The sequence below is a fragment of the Ranitomeya variabilis genome, chromosome 4 (genome assembly GCF_051348905.1).
Source record: "Ranitomeya variabilis isolate aRanVar5 chromosome 4, aRanVar5.hap1, whole genome shotgun sequence".
NCBI classification, from domain to species: Eukaryota; Metazoa; Chordata; class Amphibia; order Anura; family Dendrobatidae; genus Ranitomeya; species Ranitomeya variabilis.
In genome coordinates this window covers 660,203,120-660,228,236 of record NC_135235.1, presented here as the reverse complement: position 1 = coordinate 660,228,236, position 25,117 = coordinate 660,203,120, and the positions used below count along the sequence as shown (strand labels likewise).

Here is a 25,117-nt window from a genome sequence, read left to right as displayed (position 1 = left end):
TGCTATCTGGTATACATGGTGGATAAATGTTTGGACCATTTTATCCAGGGGGCCAGGCACCCGTCATTGGTGAGCAGTGTGCTGTTCCTTTTTCTCCGAATCTCTCTCTCTCTCTCTCTCTCTCTCTCTCTCTCTCTCTCTCTCTCTCTCTCTCTCTCTCTCTCTCTCTCTCTCTCTCTCTCTCTCTCTCTATATATATACATAGACTGTATATATGTTTTCACGAATATTTGAGCCCATGAATCCATTATATTTCCATTTTGCAAGCCGACGAGAAAATGTCACCGTATGGATGACACACGGATACTTTTTGGAGAAAAAAAATTGAATCCTCGCACTGCACACGGATGACATATGGATCAATGTTCATGATCATTTCTGCGATTCTCGACCGTGTAAAACGGACCGATTTTTTATACTTTGTGAGTGACTCCAGCGTAACGCACACATCTGGGACCCCAAACCTTGCCATTCGGGTTTGCACATGCCTAATTGTGACTGTTCATCATCAAACTACATGTAATAAGGTCTGTCTTGTTCTTAGGCCATGTTCACACTTTGCGGTTTTTACCGCGGATCCGCGGCGATTTTGATGCTGCGGATCCGCAGCAGTTTCCATTGCGTTTACATTAACATGTAAACCCTACAGAAGCCGCAAACCGCAGTGCACATGGAAAAAACGCGCAGAAACGCAGCGGTTTACATTCCGCAGCATGTCACTTCTTTGTGCAGAATCACTGCGATTCTGCACCCATAGGAATGCATTGATCCGCTAACTTCCTGCATGGGGCTGTGCCCACGATGCGGGAAGTAAGCGGATAATGTGCAGATGGCACCCGGGGTGGAGGAGAGGAGACTCTCCTCCAGGCCCTGGGAACCATATTAGTGTAAAAAAAAAAGAATTAAAATAAAAAATAATGATATACTCATCTCTCAGCGCTGCACGCGGCCGTCCGGTATCAGGGTTGGTGTGTAAACAGGACCTGCGGTGACGTCGCGGTCACATGACCGTGACGTCACGAAGGTCCTTCTCGGCACAGCATCTTTGGAATCGGACCGCCGAGTGCAGCGTCGAGGAGATCCGGACATCAGAGGGTGACTATAACCAATGTTTATTATTTTTAACATTACTATTGATGCTGCATATTGCTGCATATGCAGGATCAATAGTATAGGAGTAATCCCGCAGCGGAAATCGCAAAACAAACCGCGATAAATCTGCAGGGATAACCAAAGCGGTTTTGCCCTACAGATTTATCCATAGTACCACCATCCCCCACACACAGTATAATGTTCCCACAGTACCACCATCCTCCACACAGTATAATGTTCCCACAGTACCGCCATCCCCCACACACAGTATAATGTTCCCACAGTACCTCCATCCCCCACACAGTATAATGTTCCCACAGTACCGCCATCCCCCCCACACACAGTATAATGTTCCCACAGTACCCCCATCCCCCACACAGTATAATGTTCCCACAGTGCCGCCATCCCCCACACACAGTATAATGTTCCCCCAGTACCACCATCTCCCACACAGTATAATGTTCCCACAGTACCTCCATCCCCCCACACACAGTATAATGTACCGCCATCCCCCCACAAACAGTATAATGTTCCCCCTGTACCGCCATCCCCCCACATACAGTATAATGTTCCCACAGTACCGCCATCCCCCCACACACAGTATAATGTTCCCCCAGTACCGCCATCCCCCCACACACAGTATAATGTTCCCACAGTACCACCATCCCCCACACAGTATAATGTTCCCCCTGTACCGCCATCCCCCCACATACAGTATAATGTTCCCACAGTACCGCCGTCCCCCCACACACAGTATAATGTTCCCCCAGTACCGCCATCCCCCCACACACAGTATAATGTTCCCACAGTACCGCCATCCCCCATACAGTATAATGTTCCCACAGTACCGCCATCCCCCACACACAGTATAATGTTCCCACAGTACTGCCATCCTACACACAGTATAATGTTCCCCCAGTACTGCCATCCCCCCACACACAGTATAATGTTCCCACAGTACCGCCATCTCCCCACACACAGTATAATGTCCCCCTAGCACCACCACACACACACATTATGACACTACAAGTTGCCCCCACAATATGGCACCACCCACCTCCTAATGAATAACTCCTCCCTTCCCCCACTCCTGGTGCAGATACAGTAGAACTTTTTCTCTTTAGTGAATGTAGCTGGATTTTACCTTGCTGTTTTCTCTTTATTATTTAATACAGACCTGGGCAAAGTGTGGCTCGTGGGCAGCGTCCGGCTCTCTGGCTGTCTCAGTGTGGCCCGCGAACCGAGGTTAGCAATTGACTAGCCCTAGTATGGGGTGAAATAAAAAAGACCTTTAGCGGATGAGGGAAGTCTTTCTGATGGTAACTGGACTGTGCATGCATAAAAGGGAACAAAATCACCATGCAGCATCAAAATATCTAGCCTCCTGATGATCCTTAAGTGGAGAAACGCGTAGAGGTTCTCATTATATCTCGATCCGTCTCTGCTGCAGTCTCCCATTCTCCATCGGCCGCAGTGGAGCCTGCTCAGCGGGGACATCGGTCCCAGCGTCTCACTGAGTCTGATTCAGTACAAAGGGTTTTTGCGGCTTCCCCAGGCTCTGCTATTGTACCCTGCACTGATCTACGGCGAATAGGCTTTTCTGGGAGTAAGTCCTGCTTTGCACACACTGAGCATGCCCAGGGTAAGATCTCTCAGTGGAGCTCAAGGGTCACATGTTCAGGTACTGCAGCCAAATCTATTGGTCTTTCTAGGAAGGTCCTGTAGGTACGCAGGCTCTGTAGCAGTCTCTCATTGGTCCTCTTTTGGAAGGTCCTGTACGAGTTGCAGCTATTTAAGGCTCGCATGGCCGCATGGCCATGCGCTAGTATCTTCTAAAGTTACATGCTTTGCGCCACTGTGGTCATATGCGTGAATGTGTTCAGGGACCCGGCTGAAATAAGCCCCTAGAATGCTGGCACCTCCGGCGAGGAGATTGTGTATGAGAGTATTCAGGGACCCGGCTGAAATAAGCCCCTAGAATGCTGGCACCTCCGGCGAGGAGACTGTGTATGAGAGTATTCAGGGACCTGGCTGAAATAAGCCCCTAGAATGCTGGCACCTCCGGCGAGGAGTGTTGTGTGCATGCATGACCACTGACTGCTCTCTTCTGGGTAGTTAGCCTGTGTCTCTGTGAGAGTTAACAGGGCACAGAGCTTTGCTTTCTCGGCTGCTCTGTGAAGCTAACAGAGCTGGTTAATACCGCCATATAGTGTCGCCATTCACTTAGCGGCAGGATATTTCCTGCACGGTGGATCCCGGGTTGTGAACGCACCAATCACATCAATAAATATATTCGGTGCGTTCCGCAAACCCTAACAGTTATCATGTTGAGATTTCTCTATATGCATATGTTTTGACCCTTTTGATATATGGTGATCACAGACATCATTTTCTCATATAATGGGTGATCTGGTGGAGTAATGCTTTGTCTATCAAAAAGAGACTCCCTAATATAGAGGTGTATTCAACTCTCAAGACTAGGGTTGAGCGACTTTCATTTTTTTAAGATCGAGTAGGGTTTTGGGAAACCCGATTTTGTCCAGAGTCGAGTCGAGTGCAGTCGGCCGATTATCGCTAAAAGTCGGGGATCGACCGAAACACGAAACCCAATGCAAGTCAATGGGGAAGCATAGTCGGCAGTGAGTGGAGGCCAGGAAAACACCTACAGTGCCCATTTTAATGCCAAAAACATCCATTCTTGTTTCTGAAGCTTGCCAATCTTAATTAACTGTATAATAATAGTTGGGCATAGGGAATTGGGGGAAAGTTGTGGGGGGAGTAGGGCTGGCTCAAGTTTTTCGTGGGCCCAGGAAATGCGGACTACGTCACGGCGGTGTTGCAGGGAAAGGTAAGTATTTAAAAGTTGCAAGTGCTGTGATCCTGAGCAAGCAGGGGGGGCCCACTCGTTCGCATTGCCACTGGCACAGGGCCCCTCAAAGTACGGCGGTGTGTTTGCATGGCGGGGGCGCCTCCCACCAGCAGCGACACTTTTGCGTACTCTGAGGGGCCCTGTGCCAGTGACGTCGCCAACGAGTATGCCCCCCCACCTGATGAAGGAACCTGCACTTTCATCTGCACCTTCCTCTTTGTCCCTGTGTAAGGTGGTATAACATGCGGGAAGGGGAACCTTACTTTCAGCAGGGACAGATTCTGGCTGTGTAGAGTACAAGGGGAATGTAGTGGTCTAGGTCAATGTACCAGCAGACTCATTTAGCAGTGGCTGGGCAATGGGCAGGATGAGGAGGAAACAGATATAGGGCCAAAGAATAAAGTAGGCTACATGCAGTTCAAAATTGGTAACAGGACTAAACAGGCGGCATTGCTTTGTTCAGTGGAGTAGCAAACCCAAGAGCAGCAGACACTGTTTCAAGGGCCTAACCACACTAGTAGGCCAAATGCAGTTTAATATCTGATAGTATAGGGCGAAAGCCAGAATGTGGAAGCTCAGCTTTGTTCAGTTGAGGACAACACCAGGGAGGGGCAGACACCTTTAGTAGGCCGGAAAAGCCTATTGCATTTTTTAAAATGGTAATTTGGAGCAGAAGGTTGAAGCTCAGCTTTATTTAGTTGAGGGCAACACCAGGGAGGGGCAGAAGCCGTTAGTAGGCCCTAACCACCATTTTTTTTTTTTTTAAAACCACTTAATGAGAGCCGGAAGGTTGAAGCTCAGCTTTATTTAGTTGAGGACAACACCAGGGAGGGGCAGAAGCCGTTAGTAGGCCCTAACCACCATTTTTTTTTTAAAACCACTTAATGAGAGCCGGAAGGTTGAAGCTCAGCTTTATTTAGTTGAGGACAACACCAGGGAGGGGCAGAAGCCGTTAGTAGGCCCTAACCACCATTTTTTTTTTAAAACCACTTAATGAGAGCCGGAAGGTTGAAGCTCAGCTTTATTTAGTTGAGGACAACACCAGGGAGGGGCAGAAGCCGTTAGTAGGCCCAAACCACCATTTTTTTTTTTTTTAAAACCACTTAATGAGAGCCGGAAGGTTGAAGCTCAGCTTTATTTAGTTGAGGACAACACCAGGGAGGGGCAGAAGCCGTTAGTAGGCCCTAACCACCATTTTTTTTTTAAAACCACTTAATGAGAGCCGGAAGGTTGAAGCTCAGCTTTATTTAGTTGAGGACAACACCAGGGAGGGGCAGAAGCCGTTAGTAGGCCCTAACCACCATTTTTTTTTTAAAACCACTTAATGAGAGCCGGAAGGTTGAAGCTCAGCTTTATTTAGTTGAGGACAACACCAGGGAGGGGCAGAAGCCGTTAGTAGGCCCTAACCACCATTTTTTTTTTAAAACCACTTAATGAGAGCCGGAAGGTTGAAGCTCAGCTTTATTTAGTTGAGGACAACACCAGGGAGGGGCAGAAGCCGTTAGTAGGCCCTAACCACCATTTTTTTTTTTTAAACCACATAATGAGAGCCGGAAGGTTGAAGCTCAGCTTTATTTAGTTGAGGACAACACCAGGGAGGGGCAGAAGCCGTTAGTAGGCCCTAACCACCATTTTTTTTTTTAAAACCACATAATGAGAGCCGGAAGGTTGAAGCTCAGCTTTATTTAGTTGAGGGCAACACCAGGGAGGGGCAGAAGCCGTTAGTAGGCCCTAACCAAAGTTGAAGGCCAAATGCAGTTTAATTTCTGATACTATAGGCCGAAAGCCAGAAGGTGGAAGTTCCGATTTAGACAGTGGAGGACAATTTGAATTAGGGACTGCAGACAGACTTAGTAGGCTGTCCCCTGTGGACCATGCATCCACCACATTAACCCATTGCGCCGTAATGGACACGTAATCTTCCGTGGCCATGCCTACAGGTCCATGCGTCTGTTGTCAGGTGCACCTTTGTACTCACAGATTGCCAGAGTGCATGGACAATGCGGTCTTCTACATGCTGGTGGAGGGTTGGGATGGCTTTTCTCGCAAAAGAAGTGTCGACTGGTTAGCTTGTAGCGTGGTACAGCGTAGTCCATCATGGCCTTATTAATAGTAAATAAAATATATAACTAGGCTCTATGAACTTTTAAATAGGTTCCAGGGGTACACGGGCAGCATTGGTGTGGTCAGTGGAGGAGTATTGCAAGTAGGGGCTGCAGACAGGCTATCAAAGGCCTAAAATAACAAACAGTAGGCAGTCATGGCAGTTTTACATCGGTTACATGGATACACAGGCAGGCACTCCAGGCAGCATTGTGCTCAGTGGAGGAGTATTGCAAGTAGGGGCCGCAGACAGGCTATCAAAGGCCTAAAATAACAAACAGTAGGCAGTCATGGCAGTTTTACATCGGTTACATGGATACACAGGCAGGCACTCCAGGCAGCATTGTGGTCAGTGGAGGAGTATTGCAAGTAGGGGCCGCAGACAGGCTATCAAAGGCCTAAAATAACAAACAGTAGGCAGTCATGGCAGTTTTACATCGGTTACATGGATACACAGGCAGCTAGGTGGTGAGTGGAGGAGTATTTAAAGTAAGGACCGCAGACAGGCTATCAAAGGCCTAACATAACAAACAATAGGCTCATGGCAGTTTTACAGCGGTTACATGGATACACGGGCAGGCAGCTTGGTGGTGAGTGGAGGAGTATTTAAAGTATGGACCGCAGACAGGCTTCGAAGGCCTAACACAATAAAATGGGCTGGCTGTAGGCACTTTAAAATTGGTTCCAGGGGTACACGGGCAGCAGTGGTCTGGTCAGTGGAGGCCTAGTGGAAGTATGGACCGCAGACAGGCTTCGAAGGCCTAACACAATAAAATGGGCTGGCTGTAGGCACTTTAAAATTGGTTCCAGGGGTACACGGGCAGCAGTGGTCTGGTCAGTGGAGGCCTAGTGGAAGTATGGACCGCAGACAGGCTTCGAAGGCCTAACACAATAAAATGGGCTGGCTGTAGGCACTTTAAAATTGGTTCCAGGGGTACACGGGCAGCAGTGGTCTGGTCAGTGGAGGACTAGTGGAAGTATGGACCGCAGACAGGCTTCGAAGGCCTAACACAATAAAATGGGCTGGCTGTAGGCACTTTAAAATTGGTTCCAGGGGTACACGGGCAGCAGTGGTCTGGTCAGTGGAGGCCTAGTGGAAGTATGGACCGCAGACAGGCTTCGAAGGCCTAACACAATAAAATGGGCTGACTGTAGGCACTTTAAAATTGGTTCCAGGGGTACACGGGCAGCAGTGGTCTGGTCAGTGGAGGACTAGTGGAAGTATGGACCGCAGACAGGCTTCGAAGGCCTAACACAATAAAATGGGCTGGCTGTAGGCACTTTAAAATTGGTTCCAGGGGTACACGGGCAGCAGTGGTCTGGTCAGTGGAGGACTAGTGGAAGGAGGGAGCGCAGAAAGGCTTCAAAGGCCTAACATAACAAACAATAGGCTCATGGCAGTTTTACAGCGGTTACATGGATACACGGGCAGGCAGCTTGGTGGTGGTGAGTGGAGGAGTATTTAAAGTAGGGACCGCAGACAGGCTATCAAAGGCCTAACATAAAAAAACAATAGGCTCATGGCAGTTTCACAGCGGTTACATGGATACACGGGCAGGCAGCTTGGTGGTGGTGAGTGGAGGAGTATTTAAAGTAGGGACCGCAGACAGGCTATCAAAGGCCTAACATAACAAACAATAGGCTCATGGCAGTTTTACAGCGGTTACATGGATACACGGGCAGGCAGCTTGGTGCTGAGTGGAGGAGTATTTAAAGTATGGACCGCAGACAGGCTTCGAAGGCCTAACACAATAAAATGGGCTGGCTGTAGGCACTTTAAAATTGGTTCCAGGGGTACACGGGCAGCAGTGGTCTGGTCAGTGGAGGCCTAGTGGAAGGAGGGACCGCAGACAGGCTTCGAAGGCCTAACACAATAAAATGGGCTGGCTGTAGGCACTTTAAAATTGGTTCCAGGGGTACACGGGCAGCAGTGGTCTGGTCAGTGGAGGCCTAGTGGAAGTATGGACCGCAGACAGGCTTCGAAGGCCTAACACAATAAAATGGGCTGGCTGTAGGCACTTTAAAATTGGTTCCAGGGGTACACGGGCAGCAGTGGTCTGGTCAGTGGAGGACTAGTGGAAGTATGGACCGCAGACAGGCTTCGAAGGCCTAACACAATAAAATGGGCTGGCTGTAGGCACTTTAAAATTGGTTCCAGGGGTACACGGGCAGCAGTGGTCTGGTCAGTGGAGGCCTAGTGGAAGGAGGGACCGCAGACAGGCTTCGAAGGCCTAACACAATAAAATGGGCTGGCTGTAGGCACTTTAAAATTGGTTCCAGGGGTACACGGGCAGCAGTGGTCTGGTCAGTGGAGGACTAGTGGAAGGAGGGAGCGCAGAAAGGCTTCAAAGGCCTAAAATAACAAACAATAGGCTCATGGCAGTTTTACAGCGGTTACATGGATACACGGGCAGGCAGCTTGGTGGTCAGTGGAGGAGTAGGGACCGCAGACAGGCTATCAAAGGCCTAAAATAACAAACAATAGGCTCATGGCAGTTTTACAGCGGTTACATGGATACACGGGCAGGCAGCTTGGTGCTGAGTGGAGGAGTAGTGCAAGGAGTGTCTGTCCCAGTACTCCCAAAATATAAATAGATGTTAATGTCTCGCAAAACAACCAAAACAAAAAAAAAGATGGCATACTTAGGTACAGGGGTGGGCTCATCTGCTGTGTTTCTGACATAGTAATTTGGCAGTAACTATTTAATGGTGCCAATATAGGACACAGACACAGACTACTTTAAGTTGCATCATAGATGTCTACAAATTTGTATTGTCAGTGCCAGACATTGAATGATGTCAGCGAATAGACTAAAGATTGGTGGAGCTGTGCGACATAATTTTGCACGTAGTAGAGCCCAGTTTGAGCTGGGGTAGGGGGGAACTCTCTTGAGGCCGGCGGGACCGCCCCAGGGCCACTCATGTTACAACGGTGTGTCTGACGTTGGGTGCGCACCACCACCGCCAGAGACACTACATTGTACTATGAGGGACCCAGTAGCAATGCCGTCAACCAAAAGCGAGCACACCCACCTCTTCAGACAAACAGCAGTCTCACGGGTGCTTGCGCCAAGTCGCGATACCACGGCCCCGTGTGGGGAGTTTGGCCATTTAGGGAGGTGTAAACATGTCGTATGCTGTACAATCTGCAGCAGCAAATTAGACATTAGAAAAGTAATTCACAGGCAAGAGCTTTTCATAGGAAAGCTAGGTGTCGGCCGGGCAAGGTGGGGCAAAAGATTTTGAAATCCAGTTGTGGTTCATTTTAATGAATGTTAGATCGTCAACATTTTGGGTAGCCAGACGAGTCCTTTTTTCGGTTAATATTGACCCTGCAGCACTGAATACTCTTTCTGATAGGACACTTGCTGCCGGGCAAGCAAGCTCCTGCAATGCATATTCTGCCAATTCTGGCCAGGTGTCTAATTTGGAGGCCCAGTAATCAAATGGGAATGACGGTTGAGGGAGAACATCGATAAGGGATGAAAAATAGTTAGTAACCATACTGGACAAATGTTGTCTCCTGTCACTTTCAATTGATGCAGCAGTACCTGTCCTGTCTGCGGTCATAGCAAAATCACTCCACAACCTGGTCAGAAAACCCCTCTGTCCAACGCCACTTCTGATGTGTGCACCCCTAACACTCCTAGTCTGCTGCCCCCTGGAGCTCGTGTGAGAACGATCACGTGCGCTGTGTGCTGGGAATGCCTGAAGCAAACGGTCAACAAGAGTTGATTGTTTGGTTGCTAATATTAGTTCCAAGTTCTCATGTGGCATAATATTTTGCAATTTGCCTTTATAGCGTGGATCAAGGAGGCAGGCCAACCAGTAATCGTCATCGTTCATCATTTTCGTAATGCGTGTGTCCCTTTGTAGGATACGTAAGGCATAATCCGCCATGTGGGCCAAAGTTCCACTTGTCAAATCTCCGGTTGTGATTGGTTGAGGGGCAGTTGCAGGCAAATCTACGTCACTTGTGTCCCTCAAAAAACCAGAACCCGGCCGTGACACGCAACCAATTTCCTGTGCCCCCGTGAAAGTTTCCGCATTAAAAATATACTCATCCCCATCATCCTCCTCGTCCTCCACCTCCTCTTCGCCCGCTACCTCGTCCTGTACACTGCCCTGACCAGACAATGGCTGACTGTCATCAAGGCTTCCCTCTTCCTCTGGTGCAGACGCCTGCTCCTTTATGTGCGTCAAACTTTGCATCAGCAGACGCATTAGGGGGATGCTCATGCTTATTACGGCGTTGTCTGCACTAACCAGCCGTGTGCATTCCTCAAAACACTGAAGGACTTGACACATGTCTTGTATCTTCGACCACTGCACACCTGACAACTCCATGTCTGCCATCCTACTGCCTGCCCGTGTATCCTCCCACAAATAAATAACAGCACGCCTCTGTTCGCACAGTCTCTGAAGCATGTGCAGTGTTGAGTTCCACCTTGTTGCAACGTCTATGATTAGGCGATGCTGGGGAAGGTTCAAAGACCGCTGATAGGTCTGCATACGGCTGGCGTGTACAGGCGAACGTCGGATATGTGAGCAAAGTGCACGCACTTTGAGGAGCAGGTCGGAGAACCCAGGATAAGTTTTCAATAAGCACTGCACCACCAGGTTTAAGGTGTGAGCCAGGCAAGGAATGTGTTTCAGTTGGGAAAGGGAGATGGCAGCCATGAAATTCCTTCCGTTATCACTCACTACCTTGCCTGCCTCAAGATCTACTGTGCCCAGCCACGACTGCGTTTCTTGTTGCAAGAACTCGGACAGAACTTCCGCGGTGTGTCTGTTGTCGCCCAAACACTTCATAGCCAATACAGCCTGCTGACGCTTGGCAGTAGCTGGCCCATAATGGGACAACTGGTGTGCAACAGTGTCATCTGCCGATGGAGTGGTTGGCCGACTGCGTTCTGTGGAAGAGCTGTAGCTTCTGCAGGAGGACGAGGAGGAGGAGGAGGGGGTGCGAACGCCTACAGCCAACTGTTTCCTAGACCGTGGGCTAGGCACAACTGTCCCTAAATTGATGTCGCCTGTGGACCCTGCATCCACCACATTCACCCAGTGTGCCGTGATGGACACATAACGTCCCTGGCCATGCCTACTGGTCCATGCATCTGTAGTCAGGTGCACCTTTGTACTCACAGATTGCCTGAGTGCATGGACGATGCGCTGTTTAACATGCTGGTGCAGGGCTGGGATGGCTTTTCTGGAAAAAAAGTGTCGACTGGGTAGCTCGTATCGTGGTTCAGCGTACTCCATCAGGGCTTTGAAAGCTTCGCTTTCAACTAACCGGTAGGGCATCATCTCTAACGAGATTAGTCTAGCTATGTGGGCGTTAAAACCCTGTGTACGCGGATGCGAGGATAAGTACTTCCTTTTTCTAACCAGAGTCTCATGTAGGGTGAGCTGGACTGGAGAGCTGTAGATCGTGGAACTTTCGGGTGTGCCGGTGGACATGGCAGACTGAGAGACGGTTGGAGACGGTATTGTTTCCGCCGGTGCCCTACATGCAATATTTCCTCCTACAAAACTGGTGATTCCCTGACCCTGACTGCTTTTGGCTGGCAAAGAAACCTGCACAGATACTGCCGGTGGTGCGGAAAATGGTGGCCTTACAGTGACGGAAGGGATGTTGCGTTGCTGACTAGCTTCATTGGCCGAGGGTGCTACAACCTTGAGGGACGTTTGGTAGTTAGTCCAGGCTTGAGAATGCATGGTGGTTAAGTGTCTATGCATGCAACTAGTATTTAGACTTTTCAGATTCTGACCTCTGCTTAAGCTAGTTGAACATTTTTGACAGATGACTTTGCGCTGATCAGTTGGATGTTGTTTAAAAAAATGCCAGACTGCACTCTTCCTAGACTCTGATCCCTTTTCAGGGATTGCAGACTGAGCTTTAACCGGATGGCAACGCTGTGCTCCAACAGGTTTTGGCTTTGACACGCGTTTTGGTCCAGATACGGGCCCGGCAGATGGAACCTGTTGCGATGTTGATGCCTGCTGCGGCCCCTCCTCCACCTCCGCTTCTGAACTACTGCCGCCTGCACCCTGTTCCCCCAATGGCTGCCAATCGGGGTCAATAACTGGGTCATCTATTACCTCCTCTTCGAGCTCGTGTGCAACTTCGTCTGTGTCACTGTGTCGGTCGGTGGTATAGCGTTCGTGGCGGGGCAACATAGTCTCATCAGGGTCTGATTGTGGATCTGTACCCTGAGAGGGCAATGTGGTGGTCTGAGTCAAAGGAGCAGCATAGTACTCTGGCTGTGGCTGTGCATCAGTGCACTCCATGTCAGAATATACTTGTAATGGGCATGGCCTGTTAAATGTTTCACTTTCTAAGCCAGGGACGGTATGTGTAAAGAGCTCCATGGAGTGACCCGTTGTGTCGCCTGCTGCATCCTTCTCTCTTGTTGTAGTTTTTGCTGAGGAGGACAAGGAAGCGACTTGTCCCTGACCGTGAACATCCACAAGCGACGCGCTGCTTTTACATTTACCAGTTTCGGAAGAGGAGGCAAAAGAGCTAGAGGCTGAGTCTGCAATGTAAGCCAAAACTTGCTGTTGCTGCTCCGCCTTTAAAAGCGGTTTTCCTACTCCCAGAAAAGAGAGCGTTCGAGGCCTTGTGTAGCCTGACGACGAAACTGGCTCCACAGCTCCAGACTTAGGTGGAATATTTTTATCCCCACGACCACCTGATGCTCCACTACCACTACCATCATTACCAGCTGACAATGAACGCCCACGACGACCTCTTGCACCAGACTTCCTCATTGTTTTAAAATCTTAACCAAAGTAACTTTATTTGTTGCTATCAAACAACTTACACGGTGAGCTATAACTTCAGTATGATTTCAATATCCCTTAACAGGTTGGTGAGACCACAAGGAAAATCAGGCACAATGTTACACACTCTGTTTTCTGTGGCACAAAATCACAGAGATGACACACACGCAGGACTGTCACTCAAGCACTAATGTCAATATTAATCTCCCACCTAATTTATTTTTTTTTTTTTCTCAGGGAGACTTTAGAAACCAAATAATATTAAAAAAAAAAAAAAAAAAGGCTTTCTATGGCCCACAATTAGAGAGAGAGAGGTGGCACAACCAGGAGTCAAGACTGGCGCACAAGCTGAAAGGGCAATATTACTCTCCCACTGTTTTTTATGTTTTTTTTGTTTTTTTCAGGGAGACTTTAGAAACCAAATAATATTAAAAAAACCAAAAAAAAAAAAGGCTTTCTATGGCCCACTGAATGAGAGGGAGAGAGGTGGCACACCCAGGAGTCAAGACTGGCACACAAGCTGAAAGGGCAATATTACTCTCCCACTGTTTTTTTATGTATTTTTTGTTTTTTCAGGGAGACTTTAGAAACCCAATAATATTTAAAAAAAAAAAAAAGGCTTTCTATGGCCCACAATTAGAGAGAGAGAGGTGGCACAACCAGGAGTCAAGACTGGCGCACAAGCTGAAAGGGCAATATTACTCTCCCACTGTTTTTTATGTTTTTTTTGTTTTTTTCAGGGAGACTTTAGAAACCAAATAATATTAAAAAAACCAAAAAAAAAAAAGGCTTTCTATGGCCCACTGAATGAGAGGGAGAGAGGTGGCACACCCAGGAGTCAAGACTGGCACACAAGCTGAAAGGGCAATATTACTCTCCCACTGTTTTTTTATGTATTTTTTGTTTTTTTCAGGGAGACTTTAGAAACCCAATAATATTTAAAAAAAAAAATAAATAGGCTTTCTATGGCCCACTGAATGAGAGGGAGAGAGGTGGCACACCCAGGAGTCAAGACTGGCACACAAGCTGAAAGGGCAATATTACTCTCCCACTGTTTTTTTAGGTTTTTTTTGTTTTTTCAGGGAGACTTTAGAAACCCAATAATATTTAAAAAAAAAAATAAATAGGCTTTCTATGGCCCACTGAATGAAAGGGAGAGAGGTGGCACACCCAGGAGTCAAGACTGGCACACAAGCTGAAAGGGCAATATTACTCTCCCACTGTTTTTTTATGTATTTTTTGTTTTTTTCAGGGAGACTTTAGAAACCCAATAATATTTTAAAAAAAAAATAAATAGGCTTTCTATGGCCCACTGAATGAGAGGGAGAGAGGTGGCACACCCAGGAGTCAAGACTGGCACACAAGCTGAAAGGGCAATATTACTCTCCCACTGTTTTTTTAGGTTTTTTTTTTTTTTTCAGGGAGAATTAGAAACCAAATAATATTAAAAAAAAAAAAAATAGGCTTTCTATGGCCCACTGAATGAAAGGGAGAGAGGTGGCACACCCAGGAGTCAAGACTGGCACACAAGCTGAAAGGGCAATATTACTCTCCCACTGTTTTTTTATGTATTTTTTGTTTTTTCAGGGAGACTTTAGAAACCCAATAATATTTAAAAAAAAAAATAAATAGGCTTTCTATGGCCCACTGAATGAGAGGGAGAGAGGTGGCACACCCAGGAGTCAAGACTGGCACACAAGCTGAAAGGGCAATATTACTCTCCCACTGTTTTTTTAGGTTTTTTTTGTTTTTTCAGGGAGACTTTAGAAACCCAATAATATTTAAAAAAAAAAATAAATAGGCTTTCTATGGCCCACTGAATGAAAGGGAGAGAGGTGGCACACCCAGGAGTCAAGACTGGCACACAAGCTGAAAGGGCAATATTACTCTCCCACTGTTTTTTTATGTATTTTTTGTTTTTTTCAGGGAGACTTTAGAAACCCAATAATATTTTAAAAAAAAAATAAATAGGCTTTCTATGGCCCACTGAATGAGAGGGAGAGAGGTGGCACACCCAGGAGTCAAGACTGGCACACAAGCTGAAAGGGCAATATTACTCTCCCACTGTTTTTTTAGGTTTTTTTTTTTTTTTCAGGGAGAATTAGAAACCAAATAATATTAAAAAAAAAAAAAATAGGCTTTCTATGGCCCACTGAATGAAAGGGAGAGAGGTGGCACACCCAGGAGTCAAGACTGGCACACAAGCTGAAAGGGCAATATTACTCTCCCACTGTTTTTTTATGTATTTTTTGTTTTTTCAGGGAGACTTTAGAAACCCAATAATATTTAAAAAAAAAAATAAATAGGCTTTCTATGGCCCACTGAATGAGAGGGAGAGAGGTGGCACACCCAGGAGTCAAGACTGGCACACAAGCTGAAAGGGCAATATTACTCTCCCACTGTTTTTTTAGGTTTTTTTTTTTTTTCAGGGAGACTTTAGAAACCAAATAATATTAAAAAAAAAAAAAAAAAAAAAAAAATAGGCTTGCTATAGCCCACTGAATGAGAGATAGCACACACAGCAGTGGCACACAAGCCCTGACTGAGGCCAATATTTTTCTCCCACTGATTGATGTAGTGTTTTTGTGTTGAGGTAGAATTTAGAACACAAATCACGGAAAAAATAAATAGGCTTTCTATGGCCCACTGAATGAAAGGGAGAGAGGTGGCACACCCAGGAGTCAAGACTGGCACACAAGCTGAAAGGGCAATATTACTCTCCCACTGTTTTTTTATGTATTTTTTGTTTTTTCAGGGAGACTTTAGAAACCCAATAATATTTAAAAAAAAAAAAAAGGCTTTCTATGGCCCACAATTAGAGAGAGAGAGGTGGCACAACCAGGAGTCAAGACTGGCGCACAAGCTGAAAGGGCAATATTACTCTCCCACTGTTTTTTATGTTTTTTTTGTTTTTTTCAGGGAGACTTTAGAAACCAAATAATATTAAAAAAAGCAAAAAAAAAAAAGGCTTTCTATGGCCCACTGAATGAGAGGGAGAGAGGTGGCACACCCAGGAGTCAAGACTGGCACACAAGCTGAAAGGGCAATATTACTCTCCCACTGTTTTTTTATGTATTTTTTGTTTTTTTCAGGGAGACTTTAGAAACCCAATAATATTTAAAAAAAAAAATAAATAGGCTTTCTATGGCCCACTGAATGAGAGGGAGAGAGGTGGCACACCCAGGAGTCAAGACTGGCACACAAGCTGAAAGGGCAATATTACTCTCCCACTGTTTTTTTAGGTTTTTTTTTTTTTTCAGGGAGACTTTTGAAACCAAATAATATTAAAAAAAAAAAAAAAAAAAAAATATAGGCTTGCTATAGCCCACTGAATGAGAGATAGCGCACACACAGCAGTGGCACACAAGCCCTGACTGAGGCCAATATTTTTCTCCCACTGATTGATGTAGTGTTTCTGTGTTGAGGTAGATTTTAGAACACAAATCACGGAAAAAATAAATAGGCTTTCTATGGCCCACTCAGTGAGAGATGGCACACACAGGGATGGCACTGTAGCAGAAATGCCAATCTTAATCTCCCACAAAAAAAAAACAAAAAAAAAAAAAAAACTGTCCTACAATTACTATCTCCCTGCAGTAATGTAAGCCAGGTATGGCAGGCAGCAATAGGAGTGGACTGATGCACAAATTAAATAAAAAGTGTGGACAAACAAAAAAGATAGCTGTGCAGAAAGGAAGGAACAAGAGGATATGTGCTTTGAAAAAAGCAGTTGGTTTCCACAGTGGCGTACACACAGCAATACAGCTATCACGGAGCCTTCTAGGGCAGCCCAATGAGCTACAGCGCTGAGGGGAAAAAAAAAAAAAAATAGCTTCCACTGTTCCTGCACACCGAAGGTGGTGTTGGACAGTGGAAATCGCTGCAGCACAAGCGGTTTGGTGGTTAGTGGACCCTGCCTAACGCTCTCCCTGCTTCTGATGAAGCGGCAGCAACCTGTCCCTAAGCTCAGATCAGCAGCAGTAAGATGGCGGTCGGCGGGAACGCCCCTTTATAGCCCCTGTGACGCCGCAGACAGCAAGCCAATCACTGCAATGCCCTTCTCTAAGATGGTGGGGACCAGGATCTATGTCATCACGCTGCCCACACTCTGCGTTCACCTTCATTGGCTGAGAAATGGCGCTTTTCGCGTCATTGAAACGCGACTTTGGCGCGAAAGTCGCGTACCGCATGGCCGACAAGCACAGGGGTCGGATCGGGTTTCATGAGACGCCGACTTAGCCAAAAGTCGGCGACTTTTGAAAATGATCGACCCGTTTCGCTCAACCCTACTCAAGACCTCTTTGCCATATTGTCTTCATCATGAGATTTCTCTGTATATGTTTCTTTTTAACATACATTTGTTTATAATCTAAGTGCTTTCGCCTGAATATATAATTTTTTTGCTAGACAGCCCTGTGATAGATACTGTTATTTATCAAAAAGGGATTCCCAGGGTCAGCCGCCGTGGAGCGGGGGCGCCATACTCGCTGACAATCAGGGTGCCAACCTCCGCTGTTAGGCAGGTATTGATGTAACAGGTGACAGCATAGCTGGGTATACACACACACGTTTTTATTATGCACATGTCACTTTATTAGTGTGATTCTACTCACCCTTTGTATGCACATTCATGCCTCTTTTGCCAGTCCTCGGACGGTATACTATCATGCTCTCTTCCCCTATGTTTGTATAAATGGCTGACTGAATGAAGCACAAACATAGGGTCATTCAGGAGTTTTAAGGTACAGCCGCTCCACTGCTCCTTTCTATGTATAGGGTGCCAACCTCCGCTGTCAGGCAGACACTCGGCATAGGGTGTAAAAGTGTAAAGTGAGCATAGTCAGCACTATATTTGCACAGTGATTGTTGTCTGTTTATTATTTTTATAGATATATTAAATAAAAGTTACATTTTACTTTATCCAAATATATACCAGGGTTTCTTTTTGCTCTTCTTGATCATACAACATACAAGCCTCTGATTGCTCCAGTGATGCCCTGTACTACTGTAGTGCGGTGTATTATCCCTGCCTGTCAGTGTAAGGCTGGGATCACACATACGCGAGATACGGCCGAGTCTCGCAGGTGAAAACCCAGCTCTGGCGCCGGCACTCCGGAGCGTGCAGCTCCATGTATTGCTGTGCGGCTGCACGCTCCGCGCCGGAGAGCCAGCGCCAGAGCTGGGTTTTCACCTGCGAGACTCGTCCGTATTTCGCGTATGTGTGAATTTTTTAAAATGCGTATTTAAATTTTTTTTTAGCAAATAACAAAAATACAATAAAATTGTGAAGACACGTAGTACAAAATGAAGTTGGCCTGACCAATATGGAAAAATGTGCCACGGGTTAGGATGATCTAAAAAAAGACTACAGCAACAAATAGCAGATGATAAATCAATAGAATTTGTATCAGAAAGGGCAAGAAGCCTCTTTAAATGGTCAAGGAGACCTATAAAATAGATTGAATTCACAATGATATATCAAGTGACTGATAAATACAATGTACGTAATTAGAAAAAAAGGTATTGCATCATATATATACTGTATAAGGTGTCTCAGTGCAAGTGCAAAGTGCGCTTATTAGTCACTTGATATATCATTGTATCATTATTAATTAACAATTTATAAACATGCAATATTAAAATAAAGGCAGAAGGGCAGTACAAGAAACAGATCATGTGGCATAGCTTACATATTATACAACAAATGTATGACTATACGGCAATCAGATACTTTACAGAGGAATAACATCCTTGCGTGACGTCGCGGTCACGTGATGAATCACATGACTGGCTATGGAGCGCACAATGGACCAAAATCCAACTAGTTTCAGAATACACTGATTCCTTCATCAGGGATCCCTAACGAAGGAATCAGTGTATTCCGAAACTAGTTGGATCCCTGACGAAGGAATCAGTGTATTCCGAAACTAGTTGGATTTTGGTCCATTGTGCGCTCCATAGCCAGTGACATCACGCAAGGTGCTGCAGCTCCTCTGCACCTGGCCGGCTTTACTATAGATCCCGTACAAGCATCTACTGCACGTGGCAGTTTGATATTTCCCAGAAGGGCACCTGTTACCGGCCGGAACGGCGCCGCAACTTTTTGGGTATAATTTTTCTTTTTTTCCCTTGCTCTAGACCAGCGGTCCTCAACCTTTTTGACCTTGAGAGCCATATTCAGCACTGAGAGAAGGTCGTGAGCCACATTCAGCTCTGAGAGGGGATCGCGAGCAACATCCTGCTCTTGCCCCCTCAGAGTAGTGTCAACCAATGCCTGCATTACAGGTACATTGATTTCCAAAGCTTTTCCACAGAAATCACTCCAAAGCAGTACACGGAGATCCAGGGGTTCCCACAGTACCCCCATTCAGTACTCTCGGAACAAGCACTCCCAACACGCTGTCACATCCAGCTTCGAGAACATCCTCTGACAGGTAGTATCATCCTCCAGCGTACCATACCTAAATCATCTCTAAACCCCTAAGACCAGTATATGTGCATCCAGATCTCCTCTTCTGGGCAGAGATACTCACAAAATTTACCATTTTGAGATGTGCTCTTCATACCTGTTTGCTAGACCTGGAGCTAATGCACCAAGCTGGCAGAAAGTCACAAGCTACAATTCATGGGATCGGGAGACACATGTGGCTCCCGAGCTACAGGTTAGGGACCCTTGCTCTAGACTCTGGTTATGATGCCATACCGTGGTGGACATTGAACCACGTTCAAACAAGAGGACCTACACACCATAAGAACTGCTCTCAGTTGGGACCATCATTCGTACGCCACTATCCTTTTTCAGAGAGGTAATTTAATATTTTCTTTTTTGGTTTTATCTGAGTATCAAGGTTTTCTCTTCCTTTTATATTGCAGTTTTATTCGCATATTAGGTTGGATTTTTTTGTTCTCTAAGTGTTCTCAGTTTCTTAGCGCAAATATAAATTCCTCTTTTACAAATCATTTTATACTGGACAAATAGGGTGGTATTTGCTACAGAGACTCGAGACTGTGTGCTGCACCCTTAGTTGCTTATTTATATTTTACAAAGACTTAATAATTGGTGGTAAAAACCTTTTTTGGCAAGCACAGAAGTCAGACGTTTTTTGTAGTTGATGATGAGGTTTGCACACATGTCAGGAGGAATTTTGGTCCACTCCTCTTTGCAGATCATCTCTAAATCATTAAGATTTTGAGGCTTTTTGCTTTGCAACTCGGAGCTTCAACTCTTTTCATGAGTTTTCTATGGGACTAAGGTCTGGAGACTGGCTAGGCCACTCCATGACCTTAATGTGCTTGTTTTTGAGCCACTCCTTTGTTGCCTTGGCTGTATGTTTTGGGTCATTGTCTTGCTGGAAGACCCAAACACGACCAATTTTTAATGTCCTGATGGAGGGATGGAGGTTGTCACTCAGAATTTTAAGGTGCATGGCTCCATCTGTTCTCTCACTGATGCGGTGAAGTAGTCCTGTGTCCTTAGCAGAGAAACATCCCCAAAACATAATGTTTCCACCTCCATGCTTGACAGTGGGGACGGTGTTCTTTGGGTCATAGGCAGCATTTCTCTACCTCCAAACACGACGAGTTGAGTTAATGCCAAAGAGCTCAAGTTTTGTCTCATCTGACCACAGCACTTTCTCCCAATCGCTCACAGAATCATCCAGGTGTTCATTGGCACTGCACATGTGCCTTCATGAGCAGGGGGACCTTGTGGGCATTGCAGGATTTTAAACCTTTACGCCGTAATGTGTTGGCAATGGTTTTCTTGGTGACTGTGGTCCCAGCTGCACTAAGATCATTCACAAGTTCCCCCCATCTAGTTTTAAGCTGATCTCTCACCTTCCTTATGATCAAGTATACCCCATGAGGTGAGATTTTGCATGGTGCAAAAAGCGATGTCGATTGACAGTCATTTTGTATTTCTTCCATTTTCTTACTATTGCTTCAACAGTTGTCTCCTTCTCACCCAGCATCTTACGTATGGTTTTGTAGCCCATTCCAGCCTTGTGCACATCTATGATCTTGTCTCTGACATCCTTATAAAGCTCTTTAGTCTTGTCCATGTTGTAGAGGTTAGTGTCTGACTGAGTAATTGAGTCTGTGGACAGGAGTCTTTTATAACGGTCACTATGTAAGACAGCTGTCTTTAATGCGGGTAACAAATTGATTAGGAGCTTCTTACTTGTCTGTAGGAGCCAGCACTCTTAATGGTTGGTAGGGGATCAAATACTTATTTCTCACTGCAAAATGCAAATAAATGTATATAATTTATACAATGTGATTTTCTGGATTTTATTTTTGATATTCTGTCTCTCAATGTTAAAATTAACCTACCCTTAAAATTATAGACTGTTCATGTCTTTGTCAGTGGGCAAACTTACAAAATCAGCAAGGGATCAAATGCTTATTTCCCCGACTGTGCGCAAAAGAACATTTAAACAAGCCTGATACATTTTGAAAACAATTCGTGTGGTCCGATGAGGTTGAAATTGAACTCTTTTGCCACAATGATCAAAGGAATGTTTGGAGAAAAATGGGCACAAAATTTCAGGAAACGAACATCTCACCAACCATTAAGTATGGGGGTGGATCATTCATACTTTGGGATTGTGTTGCAGACAATGGCACGGGGAACATTTCACAGGTAGAGAAAATAGATTCAATGAAACTTCACAAATTCTTGATGCATACATAACACCATTTGTAATAAAGCTGAAGTTGAAAAGAGGATGGTTTCTACAAATGGATAATGTTCCTAAACACACGACACAATCCACAACAGACTACTTTAAAAGGCGCAAGCTGAAGGTTTTACAATGGCCCTCACAGTCCCCTGATCTGAACATCATTGAAAATCTGTGGCTAAACCTCAAACTAGCAGTGCATGCAAGACAACCCAGGAATCTCACAAAACTGGAAGAATTTTCCAAGGAAGAATGGATGAAAATCCCTCAAACAAGAATGGAAAGACTCTTGGCTGCCTGCAAAAAGTGTTTACAAGCTGTGACACTTACAAAAGGGATGCTCGTAGGTACAAACTATGCAGGGTGCCCAAACATTTGCATCGGCCCAATTTCCTTTTTGTAATTTTTAATATGTAAACAAAAATCATTCTTTTTCATAAAATACAGAGGAAATGTATTATATTTAACTTTTAGAGATCATTTCATCTCCAACTTTGTTTACAGTAATTTTCACCAGGGGTGCCCAAACTATTACATGCCATTCTGTGTTTATTTAACCTATTGACCCTTAGATAAGCGCAGTGTACATACAACCCTGGGTCTTAAGGCCCCGTCACACATAGCGAGATCGCTAGCGAGATCGCTGCTGAGTCACTAGTTTTGTGACGCAACAGCGACCTCAGTAGCGATCTCGCTATGTGTGACACGTACCAGCGATCAGGCCCCTGCTGTGAGATCGTTGGTCGTGTCGGAATGGCCTGGACCGTTTTTTGGTCGTTGAGGTCCCGCTGACATCGCGGAATCGGTGTGTGTGACACCGATCCAGCGATGTCTTCACTGGTAACCAGGGTAAACATCGGGTTACTAAGCGCAGGGCCGCGCTTAGTAACCCGATGTTTACCCTGGTTACCAGCGTAAATGTAAAAAAAAACAAACAGTACATACTCACCATCTGATGTCCGTCAGGTCCCTTGCCGTCCGCTTCCTGCTCTGACTGAGTGCCGCCGTACAGTGAGAGCACAGCACAGCAGTGACGTCACCGCTGCGCTCTGCTCTCACTGTACGGCGGCTCAGTCAGAGCAGGAAGCAGACAGCAAGGGACCTGACGGACACCGAAAGGCGAGTATGTACTGTTTGTTTTTTTTGGTAACCAGGGTAAACATCGGGTTACTAAGCGCGGCCCTGCGCTTAGTAACCCGATGTTTACCCTGGTTACCCGGGTGCTGCAGGGGGACTTCGGCATCGTTGAAGACAGTTTCAACGATGCCGAAGTCGTTCCCCTGATCGTTGGTCGCTGGAGAGAGCTGTCTGTGTGACAGCTCCCCAGCGACCACACAACGACTTACCAACGATCACGGCCAGGTCGTATCGCTGGTCGTGATAGTTGGTAAATCGCTATGTGAGACGGGGCCTTTAACCTGTACAGTCTCATCAGAGTCACAAATGCAGCAAGTTGGTGATGTTTATGACATTCCAGTTTATACGATCTGAGAATACAACATCTACACGTTATACATCATTATATATTCCCCTTATTTTCTCCAGTAATTTTATTATTACTCAGGATACTTTATAAAGTTATATCATCTTCCCATTCAGGTTCCCATGATATTGGATCCTCTCAGCAGAGATCTTCTACATAAAAGAATTTTCTTGTTTGACCCGTCAAGCATGGAAAGAAGCAGCAACAAGATATTACACCTCACCCTAGAGATCCTCTTCCGGCTTACTGGAGAGGTGAGAGATTCTGATAACGTCACATTACATCATTCTTATCTATGGGAATAACAGATGGACATAACTGGAGAGGTGAGGACTCTGGAAATGTCTGTAGTGAGATTTATTAATGTGTCTCTCCATAACCAGGATTATACAGTAGTGAAGAAGACCTCTAGTGAACGCTGTCAGGACCCTGTGTCTGAGAGATGGGGAAGACCCCTTAGCCCAAATACAGGGCCTCCACCTCACCTCCTCACATGTGAGGACATCAATGACCAGAAAATCCTAGAACTCACCTACAAGATGATTGAGCTGCTGACTGGAGAGGTGACACCGCTGGGAATGCTGGGACATTATACAGTAATGCCATGAAGGGATCAGGGGATGATGGTATCATTGTATGTGTCAGGTTCCCATAAGGTGTCAGGATGTCACGGTCTATTTCTCCATGGAGGAGTGGGAGTATTTAGAAGGACAAAAAGATCTGTACAAGGACGTCATGATGGAGGTTTCCCAGCCCCTCACATCACCAGGTAATAGGACTAAACATACAAGGCCTATAATTATCTGTATGTAAAGAATGAATTCAGTCCCTGTTTGTGTTTCCTCCAGTTTTATCTAGTAAGCTAACAACACCAGAGAGATGTCCACGTCCTCTTCTTCCTCAGAATAGGAAACAAGAGAATCCCATTGTTCCTCAGGATCATCAGGTAGATGGAGAGAAGGTGTCATGAAATCTCCACTATGATATGTAGAAGACTGTGATGGTCTTGTGTTCAGTATTGTTTTATCCACCAGTATTAAGGTACCGTCACACTAAACGATATCGCTAGAGATCCGTGACGTTGCAGCGTCCTGGATAGCGATATCGTTGTGTTTGACACGCAGCAGCGATCAGGATCCTGCTGTGATATCACTGGTCGTTGATTAAAGTTCAGAACTTTATTTGGTCGTCAGATCGCCGTGTATCGTTGTGTTTGACAGCAAAAGCAACGATACCAGCGATGTTTTACAATGGTAACCAGGGTAAATATCGGGTTACTAAGCGCAGGGCCGCGCTTAGTAACCCGATGTTTACCCTGGTTACCAGTGTAAAATGTAAAAAAACAAACAGTACATACTCACCTTCGCGTCCCCCGCCGTCTGCTTCCTGCACTGACTGAGCGGCCCTGCGCTTAGCAACCCGATGTTTACCCTGGTTACCCAGGGACCTCGGCATCGTTGGTCGCTGGAGAGCGGTCTGTGTGACAGCTCTCCAGCGACCAAACAGCGACGCTGCAGCGATCGGCATCGTTGTCTGTATCGCTGCAGCGTCGCTTAGTGTGACGGTACCTTTATCACAATTCCACCACTCACTGTGTCAATGAAGCAGTGAGTGGCAACTCAGCTGCCCTATAGGGTCAAGGTCACGTTGAGCTGTCAGTGTTGTAACAGCTCAGCCGTTCATTGTTGGGCAGGAGCATTCTGACCTTTCAGTTTTGTGAGTGGCAGCTCAGCCATCCAATTTGAGGCAGGGGCATGATTAGCTGTCAGTATTGTAAAATACAGTCCAACCGCAAATCATGACAGTGGAGCACTGGGTTTCTTCCAGGTGTCACCCATTCTAGGTGATTAACTTGCTATTTAGCTGGCTGTTAGTAACTGATTGACAGTCATATTCTTAGATCGGTGGTGTTTGTGCCTTGTTTTCCAGTGCTTTTTAATTGATCTTTTGCTACCCGATCTTGGACCTTTGATAATCCATTTGCTTAGCCCCTTTGTTTTGATCCGCTTCCTGGAATTCTGACCTTAGACTGTGACCTGACAATGCCTTTATCTTACCCCCTTTTGACTAATAGTGATTCAGCATCACATTTGTAACTCAACGTCA

General features: G+C 45.9%; 1 protein-coding gene across 1 annotated transcript in view; it reads left to right on the top strand.

The window, feature by feature from the left end:
* Positions 1-2,271: 2,271 nt before the first annotated feature.
* The window catches only part of LOC143767529 (uncharacterized), a 57,262-nt gene continuing 34,416 nt past the window's right edge, over positions 2,272-25,117 (top strand). Inside the window, exons 1-5 of the mRNA XM_077255940.1 lie at positions 2,272-2,337; positions 23,128-23,265; positions 23,395-23,574; positions 23,657-23,780; positions 23,860-23,957. Of these exons, the coding sequence (XP_077112055.1) occupies positions 23,134-23,265; positions 23,395-23,574; positions 23,657-23,780; positions 23,860-23,957 (534 nt within the window). The 5' untranslated portion in view covers positions 2,272-2,337; positions 23,128-23,133. The remainder of the gene's footprint in view (positions 2,338-23,127; positions 23,266-23,394; positions 23,575-23,656; positions 23,781-23,859; positions 23,958-25,117) is intronic.